This window comes from Callithrix jacchus, chromosome 2 (assembly GCF_049354715.1).
Source record: "Callithrix jacchus isolate 240 chromosome 2, calJac240_pri, whole genome shotgun sequence".
NCBI classification, from domain to species: Eukaryota; Metazoa; Chordata; class Mammalia; order Primates; family Cebidae; genus Callithrix; species Callithrix jacchus.
In genome coordinates this window covers 121,995,536-122,010,813 of record NC_133503.1, presented here as the reverse complement: position 1 = coordinate 122,010,813, position 15,278 = coordinate 121,995,536, and the positions used below count along the sequence as shown (strand labels likewise).

Genomic DNA, 15,278 nt, shown 5'->3' with positions numbered 1-15,278 from the left:
TATATCTGCCCTGTTTAATTCAGTAGCCACTAGCCACATGTGGCTGTTGAATGCTTGAAATGTGGCTAATGCAATTGAGGAACTGAATTTGATATTTTATTTAATTTTAATTCATTTAAATGTAAATAATCACATGTGGCTATTAGCTACTGTATTGGAGAGTATGGACCAAGATTACAAGAGTGTTTTTAAATCATGCTTGCATAAACTCTATCAAATTTTAGTGAATTGTTTCATTGGAGCTATGAAAACATTTTTTCATACTTTAAATGTGCAATGTTACACCATATGATAATCACTTGGTTATATGTCTGTTTCCTGTTTGTTTATTTGATAAATATATTCTGAGGAGCTAATACTCTGTAGACCTCATGTTAAGCACTGGGAATATGATGGTGAGCAGAACGTGTATGGTTCCTTGCCCTTTGGGAGTTTAGAATCTAGGGTGGGACAGGTAATTGGATAACAACTTCAACAGTGTTCTGATGGGAAAATTAGAACACATTATAAGTGTAATATAAGGAACCCATGTAACACAAGTTACAGAGGCTTCAAGGATGACTTTCCAAAAATATAAACTGGGACCTAACTTGAATGAAGGATAAGTAACCGCCAACCACAGTTCCAGTAAGGAATTTGAAGACAAGACAGAGCTTGGAGAGACTGAAGAATGTATGTATGTCCAGTGTGGCTTGAGTATGTATGTTCAGGGTGGTAGGGGCAGGTTGATGGCAGGGAAATTACAAAAAGCAAGGCCGAAGAGTAAGAGAAATACAGGGATCAGATCGTGCATGGCCTTTTGAGCCAACTTAAGGATGGAGAGTCCTTGAGGAGCCTTAGTTATATCTGTATCTCCAGGCATTTCACAGCATGTAACACAGAACAGGAATTCAACAAATTTTTATTCAATTAATGACTAAAAGAAAGAAAATCTGCAAGTGATCAGGTAAGTTAGTGTGGGTTTTTCTTTTAAGAAAGTTTCCTTGTATAATATGTATCTGTATAGCACACATAAAAATAATTTTGTACATCTGTATATATATTATTATACTTTAAGTTCTGGGATACATGTACAGAATGTGCAGGTTTGTTACATAGGTGTACACGTGCCATCGTGGTTTGCTGCACCCATCAACTCATCATTTACACTAGCTACTTCTCCTAATGCTATCTCTCCCCTTCCCCCTGACCCCCCGACAGGCCCTGGTGTGTGATGCTTCCCTTGCTGTGTCCATGTGTTCTCATTGTTCAACTCCCACTTATGAATCAGAACATGTGGTATTTGGTTTTCCGTTCCTGTGTTAGGTTGAAGAGAATGATGGTTTCCAGCTTCATCCATGTTCCTGCAAAGGACATGAACTCATCTTTTTTTATGGCTGCATAGTATTCCATGGTATATATGTGCCACATTTTCTTAACCCAGTTTATCATTGATGGGCATTTGAGTTGGTTTCAAGTCTTTGCTATTAGAATAGTGCTGCAATAAACATAGGTGTGCATGTGACTTTATAGTAAAATGTTTTATAATCCTTTGGGTATACCCAGTAATGGGATTGCTGGGGTCAAGTGGCATTTCTGGTTCTAGATCCTTGAGGAATCCTCACACTGTCTTTCACAGTAGTTGAACTAATTTACATTCCCACCAACAGTGTAAAAGTGTTCCTATTTCTCTACAACCTCTTCAGCATCTGTTCTTTCCTGAGTTTTTAATGATAGCCATTCTAACTGGTGTGAGATGGCATATCATTGCGGTTTTGATTTGCATTTCTCTAATGACCAGTGATGATAAGCTTTTTTTCATATGTTTATTGGCTGCATGAATGTCTTCTTTTGAGAACTGCCTGTTCATATCCTTTGCCCACTTTTTGATGAGATTGTTTGTTTGTTTCTCTCCTAAATCTGTTTAAGTTTTTTGTAGATTCTGGATATTTGCCCTTTATCAGATGGGTAGATTGCAAACATTTTCTCCCATTCTGTAGGTTGCCTGCTCATTCTTATGATAGTTCTTTTTGCTGGGTAGAAACTCTTTGGTTTAATTAGATCCCATTTGTCAATTTTGGCTTTTGTTGCCATTGCTTTTGGTGTTTTAGTCATGACGTCTTTGCCCAGGCCTATGTCTTGAATGGTATTGCCTACATTTTCTTCAAGGATTTTTATGGTTTTAGGTCTTACATTTAAATCTTTAATCCATCTTGAGTTAATTTTTGTGTATGGTGTAAAAAAGGGGTCCGGTTTCAGTTTTCTGCATATGGCTAGCCAGTTTTCCAAACACCATTTATTAAATAGGGAATCCTTTCCCCATTGCTTGTTTTTGTCAGGTTTGTCAAAGATCAGATGGTTGTAGATGTGTGGTGTTATTTCTGAGGCCTCTATTCTGTTCCATTGGACTATATATCCGTTTTGGTACCAGTACCATGCTGTTTTGATTACTGTAGACTTGTAGTGTGGTTTGAAGTCAGGTAGTGTGATGTCTTCAGCTTTGTTCTTTTTGATAAGAACTGTCTTGGTTCTACAAGTTCGTTTTTGGTTCTATATTAAATTTAAAGTAGTTTTTTTCTAATTCTGTGAGGAAAGTCAATGGTAACTTGATGGGAATAGCACAGAATCTATAAATTTCTTTGGGCAATATGGCCATTTTCTCGATATTGATTCTTCCCGTCCATGAGCATAGAATGTTTTTCCATTTGTTTGGGTCCTCTCTTATTTACTCGAGCAGTGGTTTGTAGTTCTCCTTGAAGAGGTCCTTCACATCCCTTGTAAGTTGTATTCCTAGGTATTTTACTCTCTTTGTAGCAATTGTGAATGGGAGTTCACTAATGATTTGGCTGTTTGTCTGTAATTGGTGTATAGGAATGCTTGTGATTTTTGCACATTGATTTTGTATCCTGAGACTTTACTGAAGTTGCCTATCAGCTTAAGGAGGTTTTGGGCTGAGATGATGGGGTTTTCTAAATATGCACTCGTGGTCATCTGCAAACAGAGACAATTTCATTTTCCCTCTTCCTATTTGAATGCCCTTTATTCCTTTTTATTGCCTGATTGCCTTGGCTAGAACTTCCAATACTATCTTGAATAGGAGTGGTGAAAGAGGGCATACTTGTCTTGTGCTGGCTTTCAAAGGAAATGCTTCCAGATTTTACCCATTCAGTATTATATTGGCTGTGGGGTTGTCATAAATAGCTCTTATTATTTTGAGATACATTCCATCGATACCTAGTTTATTGAGAGCTTTTAGCATAAAGAGGTGTTGAATTTTATCAAAGGCCTTTTCTGCATCTCTTGAGATATTATATGTTTTTGTCATTGGTTATGCTTATGTGATGGATTACATTTATTGATTTGTGTATGTCTAACCAGGCTTGCATCCCAGAGATGAAGCCAACTTGATTGTGATGGATAAGCTTTTTGATGTGCTGCTGGATTCGGTTTGCCAGTATTTTATTGAGGCTTCCTGCATTGGTGTTCATCAGGGATACTGCCTGAAATTTTCTTTTTTTTTGTTATGTCTGTGCCAGGTTTTGGTATCAGGATGATGTTGTCCTCATAAAATGAGTTAGGGAGGCATCCCTCTTTTTCTATTGTTTGGAATAGTTTTAGAAGGAATGGTACCAGCTCTTCCATGCAACTCTGATAGAATACAGCTGTGAATGCATCTGGTCCTGGGCTTTTTTGGTAGGCTATTAATTACTGTCTCAATTTCAGAACTTGTTATTGGTCTATTCAGGAATTCGACTTCTTCCTGGTTTAGTCTTGGGAGGGTTTATTTGTCCATGAATTTATCCACTTCCTGTAGATTTTCTAGTTTATTTGCACAGAGGTGTTTGTTGTATTCTCTGATGGTAGTTTTTATTTCTGTAGAAGTGGTGGTGATATCTTCTTTATCATTTTTTATCGTGTCTATTTAATTCTTCTAGTTTTTCTTCTTTATTAGTCTGGCTAGTGGTCTATTTTGTAGATATTTTAAAAAAAAACCAGCTCCTGGATTCATTGATTTTTTGAAGGTTTTTTTTTGTGTCTCTGTATCTCCTTCAGTTCTACTCTGATCTTAGTTATTTCTCGTCATCTGCTAGCTTTTGAATTTGTTTGTTCTTGCTTTACTAGATCTTTTCATTGTAATGTTAGGGTGTTGATTTTAGATCTTTCCTGTTTTCCTGTAGGCATTTAGTGCTATAAATTTCTCTGTAAACATTACTTTAGCTGTGTTCCAGAGATTCTGGTATGTTGTGTCTTTATTCTCATTGGTTTCAAAGAACGTAGTTATTACTGCCTTCATTTCATTACTTACCCAGTAGTCACTCAGGAGCAGGTTGTTCAATTTCCATGTAGTATTGCCGTTTTGAGCGAGTTTCTTAATTCTGTTCTAATTTGATTGTGTTGTAGTCTCAGAGACTGTTTTTTTAATGATATCAGTTCTTTTGCACTTGCTAAGGAGTGTTTTATTTCAAATTATGTGGTCAATTTTAGAGTAAGTGTGATGTGGTGTTGAGAAGAATGTATATTTTGTGGATTTGGGCTAGAGAGTTCTGTAGCTCTATTAAGTCTACAGAGCTGAGTTCAACTCCTGAATATCCGTACTAATTTTCTGTCTTGTTGGTCTGTCTAACATTGACAATGGGGTGTTAAAGTCTCCTACTATTATTGTATGGGCATCTAAGTCTCTTTGTAGGTCTCTAAGAACTTTCTTTATGCAGCCAGGTTCTCTTATATTGGGTGCATATGTATTTATGTGGTCAATTTTAGAGTAAGTGTGATGTGGTGCTGAGAAAAATGTTTTTTCTGTGGATTTGGGGGTGGAGAGTTCTGTAGATGTCCATTAGGTCCACCTGGTCCTGAGTTCAACTCCTGAATATCCTTACTAATTTTCTGTCAACTTGGTCCAGAGCTGAGTTCAACTCCTGAATATCCTTGCTAATTTTCTGCCTCGTCGATCTGTCTAACATTGACAATGGGGTGTTAAGGTCTCCTATTATTATTGTGTGGGAGTCTAAGTTTTGACTCTTTATCCAATTTGCCAGTCTGTGTCTTTCAATTGGGGCATTTAGCCCATTTACATTTAAGGTTAATATTGTTATGTGTGAATTTTCTCCTGTCTTTATGATGCTAGGTGGTTATTTTGCCTGTTAATTGATGCAGTTTCTTTATAGTGTGATGGTCTTTACAATTTGGTATGTTTTTGCAGTGGCTGGTACCAGTTTTTCCTTTCCATATTTAGCTCTTCCTTTAGGAGATCTTGTAAGGTAGGCCTGGTGGTGACAAAATCTCTCAGTATTTGCTTGTCTGTAAAGGATTTTATTTCTCCTTCACTTATGATTAGTTTGGCTAGATATGAAATTCTGGGGCTTCTTTTATTTAATACTGTTCAATATTGGCACCCACTCTCTTTGGGTCTGTAGGTTTTCTGCAGAGAGATCTGTTGTTAGTCTGATGGGCTTCCCTTTGTAGGTAACCCAACCTTTCTCTCTGGCTGCCCTTGACATTTTTTCCTACATTTCAACCTTGGTGAATCTGACAATTATGTGTCTTGGGGTTGCTCTTCTTGAGGAGTATCTTTGTGGTGTTCTCTGTATTTCCTGAATTTGAATGTTGGCCTCTCTTGCTAGGTTGGGACATTCTCCTGGATAATATCCTGAAGAGTGTTTTCTGATTTGGTGTTCCAAATCAGGAACACCAATCAAACATAGGTTTGGTCTTTTCACATAGTCCCATATTTCTTGGAAGCTTTGTTCATGCCTTTTTCTTTAAATCTTGTCTTCACACTTTATTTCACTAAGTTGATCTTCAATCTCTGATATCCTTTCTTCTGTTTGATCGATTCAGCTATTGACACTTGTGTATGCTTCACAAAGTTCTTGTGCTGTGTTTTTCAGCTCCATCAGGTCATTTATATTCTTCTCTAAACTGGATATTCTAGTTAGCAATTTCTCTAACCTTTTTTCAAGGTCTTAGCTTCCTTGTCCTGAGTTAGAACATGCTCCTTTAGCTCAGAGGAGTTTGTTATTACTCCCCTTCTGAAGCCTACTTCTGTTGATTTGTCAAACTCATTCTCTATTCAGTTTTGTTCCCTTGCTAATGAGGAGTTGTGATCCTTTGGAGGAGAAGAGGTATTCTGGTTTTTGGAATTTTCAGACTTTTTGTACTGGTTTTTCCTCATCTTCATGGATTTATCTACCTTTGGTCTTTGATGTTGGTGACCTTCACATGGGGTTTTTGTGTGGACACTCTTTTTGTTGATGTTGATGCTATTGATTTCTGTTTGTTAGTCTTCCTTCTAACAGTCAGGCCCCTCTGCTCTAGGTCTGCTGGAGTATCACCAGCAGAAGCTGCAGAACAGCAAAGATTGCTGTCTGTTCTTTCTTCTGGAAGCTGGTTCCCTAGAGTGGCACCTGCCAGATGCCAGCTGGAGCTCTCCTGTATGAGGTGTCTATTGACCCCTGTTGGGAATTGTTTCCCAGTCAGGAGGCACGGCAGTCAGGGACCCACTTAAGGAGGCAGTCTGTCCCTTAGCAGAGCTTGAGTACTGTGCTGCGAGATCAGCTGCTCTCTTCAGAGCCAGCAGGCAGGAACGTTTAAGTCTGCTGTAGCTGTGCCCAAAGCTACCCCTTCCCCCAGGTGCTCTGTCCCAGGGAGAGGGGAGTTTTATCTATAAGCCCCTGATTGGGCTGCTGCCTTTCTTTCAGAAATGTCCTGCCCAGAGAGGAGGAATTTAGAGAGGCAGTCTGGCTACAGCAGTTTTACATGTATATTTTTATAAGTATAAAATTAGAAGCTAATTAGATATAATGAATGCTCAAGTAAAGTAGACATATTTTCACATTTACATCCATTTCCAAATTTTGTGATACTGAGTTTGTAAGGAAGTTTAGTTTTGCTATTTGCTGCATTTGCTTTTCAACAAAAATTGTACTCAGTAATTTTCACCAAACTATGTAAGGGCACTTAGCTTGTTGATAACTTTCATCAGCATTGTGTAGCTATACAAGTTATAAACTATTTTAAGGTTTTTCCCATCCCAATTTAGGCCTTAATTATTACTGTGCAGAAAACACTTTGCTGCAGCAACTGTTCTTTGATGTCTCTAAATCAAAACAGAAGTCAGGATTCAGGTGACAGCAAATATAATTTAAAATAAATAAAATTTCAGATAAATATCCTCTCTCTCTCTCTTTCTCATGTCTCATCTTCTCTCTCTGTCTCCCCCCACCTTTTTCTCTTTCTGTCTCTCTTTCATACACACCACACACACACACACACACACACACACACACACACACACATTCTTGCCTCTAAAAAGAAAAGTCAAGCATCCTCTATTGAGAGAGTTGTGAATCAAAAGTTTTTTTCTGCAGGAGTTATATCCATCTCTGAGTTTCCTAGAGAGCAGCAAAGGGTCTTGTGTTTTATTCCCCTTCCACACTTAGTCACTGGAATGTGGGCCCAGACTGAATGAGTAGTTCATTAGAATCACTGAGTTCACCGAGGGGATGAGAGAGTCCTTCCTGGCTGGGTGCTAAGTGATACTCCCATATGGGTTTTGTGGTTACAAAACATGTCCTGGATATGGAGGTAACCTGTCTGGGAGAGTCCTGCCACTCCAAGGATCACCTGGAATGCTCTGGCAAAACACCTGACCTGGCTGAATAAGTTCTGTTGAATTGTTTAGCCTATGCTTTCATTTCAGCAACTTATGCTGCATTAATAGGTTATTGTTCCTTTGCTGTCCAATTGTTTCCAAGCTGATTGTTGCATATATGTTTTACATCCTTAACAAGAATGCCTGTCTCCTGCTGTTTCAGAGTCTCTTTCACAGTGCTGAGCAGGAGTGGAGCTTGCTAAATCATTGCTAAGTGAAGCATGTCCTGTGGCATCTGCATCTTCAGATCATCCTGAAGTACTCAACAATCACATCTTCTTCCAGGAAGAGAGCCCTACATAAACTGGTAGGATTTGCTCTCTTAGACAGCTAAGAGAACGAGGAGTGGAGCTAGTGAAGAAGCAGTGAAGGGGCAGTTCCTTAATGCTATCTGATTCCCAGCTGAATTTCACCAGTCTCAGAAGCTAGCATTTTGGGTAACTATCCCAGTATAGTTGTTGCAGAGTTAAGTAAAATGGACTTTCTTCAAAGGAAGTGCTTTTAATACTATAACTATTTTTGTTTTTTTAACCAATAGATTAAAAATTTAACACATTTACTAAATCTGGCATATTTATATATTGTATCTAAACAGATATTCAAGTTGCATTATAATATAATAATACTAAAAAAAAAGATCTCAGTCTGTCTGTTACGCCTTTGTGAGTCTTTGTGCCATTGTTGCAGTCGTGCTAATTATCAAGCAAGGACATGATAATTATGCAGAGCTTTTTAGCTAAAAGAAGGAATCTTGTTCAACACCCACTCACTGCACAATTTCCTTTGACCCTGTAGCAGTACTCTGGTATGGCCCAGAAATTTGTATTTCAGTTTAAATGTTGGAAATTATATTATTTCTCTCTCTCCCCATATCTTTTCTTCTTGTGAGTAAACTGTTTTTAGAAGGTTAAGGGAGAGGGGTAATAGTCCAAATGGGAAATATAAAACTAATGACCCTTCGTGAAATATATTATGCCCCTCATTAAACTTACTCAGTTAAATGTATCCCATTAAATTAAAATAAATAGGATTTAAAATTTTACCCAGGAGTAGTAAACGATCTTAACTTTCAACTTTATGTTAGATGCACTCTAAGACTGAATTCAAGTCCCTGATGCATCATAGGTCCTTGGCCTCCAACACAATTTATGTACTAGTGCTGCAGAGGTTTTCAAATTTAGTGTGTCTAAGAATCACTTGGGGAACTTTTTATAAATGCAACTTCCAATCCAGCTGCCCTCTTCTCCACCAAGTATCTTAATTTCAGTGATCAGCACTTTGAAAAATACTCCATGCCAAGGTGATGTAAATTTTATTAAGCTTAGCGGTTCCACCTTACTTCTTTTTCCATGATCTCTGTTATTAATAAAATGTGGAAAAGCCAAATATGTGAAGAATGTGTGATTCAGGGAGTCGAACAGGATGGACCCACAATGTGTTAGACTTCCAAGTTATGGTCATCCAAATAATTGAACCATTGAATCTCTAGATTTGGCCCAGGAGCCTCGAAGTTTCTTTTGGAAAGATTCAGAGATTTAACTATTGATGTTAAGAAAATGGAGCCGGTGCTTTACTCTTGTTTTACAAGTACTACTTAAAAAAAAAAGTATAATCTTGCAAAGCACTATGAAATTCAGTGCCTTTATTTTTGAGATGAAAAAACTTCAGCCCAGAGAGGTACTCAACTCATCACACAGCACAAAAGTGCAAGACAAGGATTCAAAAGAAAACCAATGAGTCTTAACCCAGGGCTCTTTTCGTGGCTTTTAAAGAAGTCTGACTTTCAAATATCTGACCTGTCAAAAATATAAAGTTTTCATACAATATATGAAGTGGGTTTTCTTTTGGTTGTTGTTATTAAAGAGACAAGGTCTCGCTCTGTCACTCAGACTGGAGTGCAGAGGCACAATCGAGGCTCACTGCAGCCTTGACTTCCTAGGCTCAAGCCATCTTCCCGCCTCAGTCCCCCAAGTAGCTGGGACCACACATGCACGCCACCACGCCTGGCTAATTTCGTATTTTTTGCAGAGATGGAGTTTTGCCATGTTACGCAGACTGGTCTCAAACTCCTGAGCTCAGGCAATCCACCTACCGAGGCCTCCCAAACTGTTGGCATTATAGGCATGAGCCACCACACCCAACATAAGAAGTTTTAAGTTGCAAGTCATATAGTATATTCCTAAGAAAAAGCCCCAGAAGATGAATTTTCTAGGTTTTAAATTCCTTTAAGAAAGCAAATTTTAGAAGCCAACATATTTTCAGTTGGCTCATTATGGTTCTACTGCATTTCACACCACATTAAGGACTAGAACAGCTCTAATCTAATGATAAATTGCAACTCAAGTTCTTGTTACCCTGACTTTTGTTATAATGGTTTTTGTAATGAGATGGAGTTTTGAGTAAACAGTTGTTTTGTTTTTTGAATTTATTTTATATATTTATTAGCGCACACACACACACACAACACCAATGAGATCTGACAACTAGCTCTGTTCGCCTTCATATTTTTGTACTTTCACATTTATATGTATATGCGAATAAAAAACCTATCTGAAATGCATAGGTAAATTGTATCAGTGATCTTAAATTTCAAGATCAAGGCAAGCACACAATTCAAATTATCAACGAAAAACTAAAACGATGCATAGTATTTTAACCACATATCACACTAGGTCTATTTATCATTCACTTTTGTTTCTCTGAAATTATTTCCCTGGCCTTGTTAGGCAAAAATAAAATAAAATAATCAAGCTCAATACTTCTCAAAAACTTTCAAATAAAAACAAGCAAAAAAAGAGAATTAGTCTTAGACAATTGAACAGGTAAAAGGGAGATGGATGTGGGAGGCATATTAATTTGATCAGGATTAGCACTACATTTTCTCACAATATGGAACTGGTCTAAGGAATGGCATGAATGATGTGTACTCTGGCAAACGGACTCTTGAGCATGTACTTTTGAAACACTTATTTTCTTTTCATTCTGAGAAAGCAGGCACAATGCAGGGAAGTCAGAGTAGACAAATAGATGAAGAAAACAGGCAGATGGGAACCATTCTTATTATACCTCTTTTTTTTCTTGGTTTCATAGCCTTAGTCATTGCTCATGAAGGGTACTACAAGTATTTAAAAGGATAGATGCTGAAAACGTTTAAAAAGTTTCAGCCAAACTGTATGGTATGTTACTTATGCTAACACATCCAAAACATTTTTGACTTTCAACATCATGCTAATTTATTTTTGGCACAATAAAACAATTTTTAAATATGACATTGATTAAACACTGAGCTAACATTTAGAAATTCATTTTCATCTGATTTCTGATTCTGTGTAATTAAGTTTTCCTAGATATATAAAATGATATAATTTTTAGGAAAAAACATTTCTAGGAGAATAATTGCCTTTACTCTTCCAGCAAGAAAGCATTCAGAATAATGAATTAGAAAGAAGAGACATAAATGGAAAAACTGAAAGTGTATGGTTGGGGTGAGTTCATTTTTTAATACCTTTTTTTTTTTTTTTTTTGGAGGATGCCGGTAAACTATTACATACCTAAAAGAAATGATAAGAAGTCTTTAAAATGTGGATGAGCTATTCCCTGGCCAGAGTTTCCAACCATGGTGTCTGGATACGAAGCTGTGGACAATGATCACTTGCAAAAGATGGGCCAAATCGTTTGACACTGGTACTCGATTTCTGGCAAGGCCCAGATCCCACATGGTCTCTATCACCGTTTCAGTCTAACTTTTGAGGGGAAGGGAAAAAGTGGAGTAAGACTTGAGATAGATTAATAATCCTGGGTCTATCTGTGGAACTATGAAAGTGTGTGTGACGGGGGAGGTCTAAATACCCCGTGGCTTGTGGAGGCCTGGGGCTCACCACGCATGCTCTCTCACCTCCACGATGTCTGAGTTTGTCCGGCTCTCATGCGGCTCATTGTACTCCGTGTACTTGAGAAGCACTTTGTCCATATCGGTGCTGGCATACTGGAACAGCTTGTTGGTGCTGTTGAAGATGATCAGCGCAATCTCACAGTCACACAGCACGCTCAGCTCGTAAGCCTTCTTCATCAACCCAAATTTCCTCTTCGTAAATGTCACCTGGAAAACAGAAAGCAGCCGAGATTTTTAAAAAAGTATTCATGCATGTGTGGTTTTTTCTCTTTCTTCACAAAACAATGGTGTGTAGTTGTCAGAGCCCTTAGGCACTAACACATTTAGAAAGAAAACAAATAAATCTAAAATTAAGTTCTACTTATCATTTGAAAATGTGTGATTTCTAGCTTGTTGCTGAATGTAAAACTGTAAATGCAAGATTTAATGAAGGGAATTTTAATGAAGGTGGTCATATTTCTTCGAGCAAGTTAAGATTTAAAAAAAAATTAATTTCAGCATGGTTAACATCTTCCACAATTACTAATTAGTTTGGAGCTTGTTTTTGACTATGTGCAGAGTGGATATGACATTATGAACTTTGCATTTTAGATCTGTGTTCAAAAAAGTCTTAAAATTGTTTAGTCTCATGTTATTTAATTGAAAACACTTGAAGGGATATAACAGTGTTCTCAGACAATGCTGTATTCTTTTTCTTTTTTTAAAATATATATATATTTTCTATTGCATCTTAGGTTTTGGGGTGCATGTGAAGAACATGCAAGATTGTTACATAGGTACATACATGGCAATGCGGTTTGCTGCCTTCCTCCCCATCACCTATATCTGGCATTTCTCCCCAAGTTATCCTTCCCCAACTCCCCACTCCTAGCTGTCCCTCCCCTTGTTCCCCCCCACAGACCTCAGTGTGTGATGCTTCCCTCCCTGTGTCCATGTGTTCTCATTGTTCAACACCCTAGAAACCCAAAAGGGCATTGGGAAGTCCTTAGCCATAATAATCTTAGGGTTTTGGTTTCATTTTTCTGCATATCTTTCTTCTCTCAGGCCAGAAACTGTATTGTCAATGCCACCTTTTTTTTTTTCTTTTAATCTAATATATTACCAAGATCCATAATTTCTTTCTTCAAAATATTTCTTAGGTTCACACTTATTTCCCAGGCGACTCTATCTCTCATGTCCTTATCACTTCAATTTTGGACAGCCTAGCAGCTTCCTGTCCTAGATGATCTCCCTGCCTGGAATCATTCCTTCCTCAATTCATCTCAAACTGCAAAACCTCACTCTTCCTGCTGTCTTTCTCCTGATGAGCTGTCTACAACAGCTCCCTCTCCCTAGCTTTGAAAACTTCCTACCTGCCAATCCTACCAAAGGCAAAAATGTATTTCACTCTTCCCAATTTCAACCCTCTTTTAATTGAACTATAGCTTGTTGCCCCGGTCTGGCTACTGAAAAGGCATGAACATTCTTAATTATAAATCTTTATATGGTCCAGTGTTCCCCCGCAGGTATTCTGTAGAGTACTGATCCTATAAAATACTCCTTAAGAGCAAAGTTCAATGGCCTGATAGGTTTGGAAAATGAGGGACATTGGTATATTAAAGGCTATAAACCTTTTAAACTTTGTTCAACCTGCTTTTGAAACCTATTGCTGACAGACCATTTGTTTCTTTGCATGTTTTTTTTTTTTATTTTGAGGAGTACTTCCTATTACTCTTCATAACTAGGTTTTTGAGACACATATTCTGGGAAAAGCTAATTTACTTAATTAAACTATTGTTTTCAGAAGGAACCATTTAAACTTTTTACTTTTTTCTTACCTTCAAATCCAACCCACTTTGTAGAGGCCAGCTCATTTTATCTACCACAGATCTGCATGTAATTCCTAATTGCATATTCCTACCCTTCAGATTTCTCTTCGTCTCCAGACACCCAATGAATGTCCTCTAGTTACACACCTGTCTAAACATCCTGGAATCTCAACCTCTCCAGAGCTCAACCTTGTTATCTCCAGTCTAGAATCTGTTGCCCTTTTCGGAATCCCTATCACACTGTAAACCCAGTTATCCAAACTGGAAACCTCAGAGAGAACACCCCCCTGCCCTCTCCCACTCCCTATCCTCCCCCACGCGTAAATAGATTTATGTTGGCAGAGACTGTGGGCTAGCAGACAGAAAGCCTGACCTCCCAGTCTTCTCATTCCTCCACATTTTGTTAATTATTGTTTTACTTATTACCTTTTATTTTTCCTAAATGTTATCAATCACATTTTATATTTTCAAATATGCAAAATAAACACAAAAATATTCAAAATATACCAAATAAAAAATATACAAAAATGTGTATATTTTCCTGTGAGATCTGTTTAACCTTTCTTCCACTACAGGGCATGTCCCACAGGGGCATATGCCATCTGTATTTTGCTCACTACTGTATCTCCAGTGCCTAGACCAGTAGAGATGTGTGGCATATGGTAAAACTCTGTGGTATAAAAACCTGATATGAACTAATATGAAGTCTTTAGAGACATTCAAGTTGATGTATGTTATATAGGTGGTAAATTTTCCCATGAAAATTTTGTGACAACTCACAAACAAAACTTTTTAACAACACATCTATTCTTTACTTAATAATAATTATATTATTTTATCACATTGGCATTGAAGGTAGCATGGTAGAAAGCAAAGAACACAGGGTTTGTATTCAAAGAACCCTAAATCTGAATGCTGAATTTGCTAGTCTTGCAAAATTCACTTAATTTCTTCTTCTCCTTCCCCCTCCCCCTCCCCCTCCCCCTCCTCCTCCCCCTCCCCTTCCTCCTCCTCCTCCTCCTCCTCTTCCTTCTCCTCCTCCTCTTCCTTCTCCTCCTCCTCTTCCTTCTCCTCCTCCTCCTCCTCCTCCTTTTTTTGAGGCAAGGTGTCCCCCTGTCACCCAGGCCGGAGTGTAGTAGTACTACTATAGCTTATTGCAGCATCCACTTCCCAGGCTCAAATGATCCTCCTGCCTCAGCCTCCTGAGTAACTGGAACTACAGGCATGCACCAACATGTCTGGCTTTATTTTTATGTTTTTAAAAATGTTTTAGTAGAAATCAGGTTTCCCTATGCTGCCCAGGCTGGTCTCAAACTTCTGAGCTCAAGCAATCCTCCCACTTTGAGCATTTCAGAGTGCTAAGAATTACAGGCATGAGCCACCCTGCCTGGCCTCACTGAATAAAGTTATTTCAGTTTGATTTTTCACATCTGTAAAACAGAGATTTATACCTAGTCTTAGGGCTGTGGTGAGATTGTATCCAATAATGTATGTACCGTATTGAGTATAATGCTTAGAGTAGGTACTCAATAAATATTACTTCCCACAACTTTCTTAGTTAACAGAAAAAGAACTAGCAAAATATGCTTGTCTTGGTGATTTGAAGAGTCTACCAATTATGGCTGAGGATGGTATTATGATTGATAGAAAGATAGAGCTGAGCTATTGAAAGATAAAGCTGAAGTGATCATCCTTTGGAAAATAAGGTATTTACTAGCCCATATCAACTAGTCAATATTTACACAGTTATGTTATTAACATTTCAACTTGGATAAAGCTTCTTTGTTGTAATTGTCAGTGTTTTGCCTTCTATTTCATCTTTATTGATTATCTTTCTAAAGTACTTATGATGAAATATAGCTAGTGTTTTATTTTCATGTCTGATTATCATATTACTTTAGAAATTTTTATTCTGTTTTATTCAGATGAGTCATAATTGATATCAAGG

General features: G+C 37.8%; 1 protein-coding gene across 50 annotated transcripts in view; it reads right to left on the bottom strand.

The window, feature by feature from the left end:
- MEF2C (myocyte enhancer factor 2C) overlaps positions 1-15,278 on the bottom strand; it is a 177,141-nt gene that overhangs the window by 70,134 nt on the left and 91,729 nt on the right. For all 50 annotated transcript variants that reach the window (XM_054252121.2, XM_078365224.1, XM_078365213.1 and 47 more), the window contains one exon: positions 11,526-11,729. In XM_054252121.2, the coding sequence (XP_054108096.1) occupies positions 11,526-11,729 (204 nt within the window). The remainder of the gene's footprint in view (positions 1-11,525; positions 11,730-15,278) is intronic.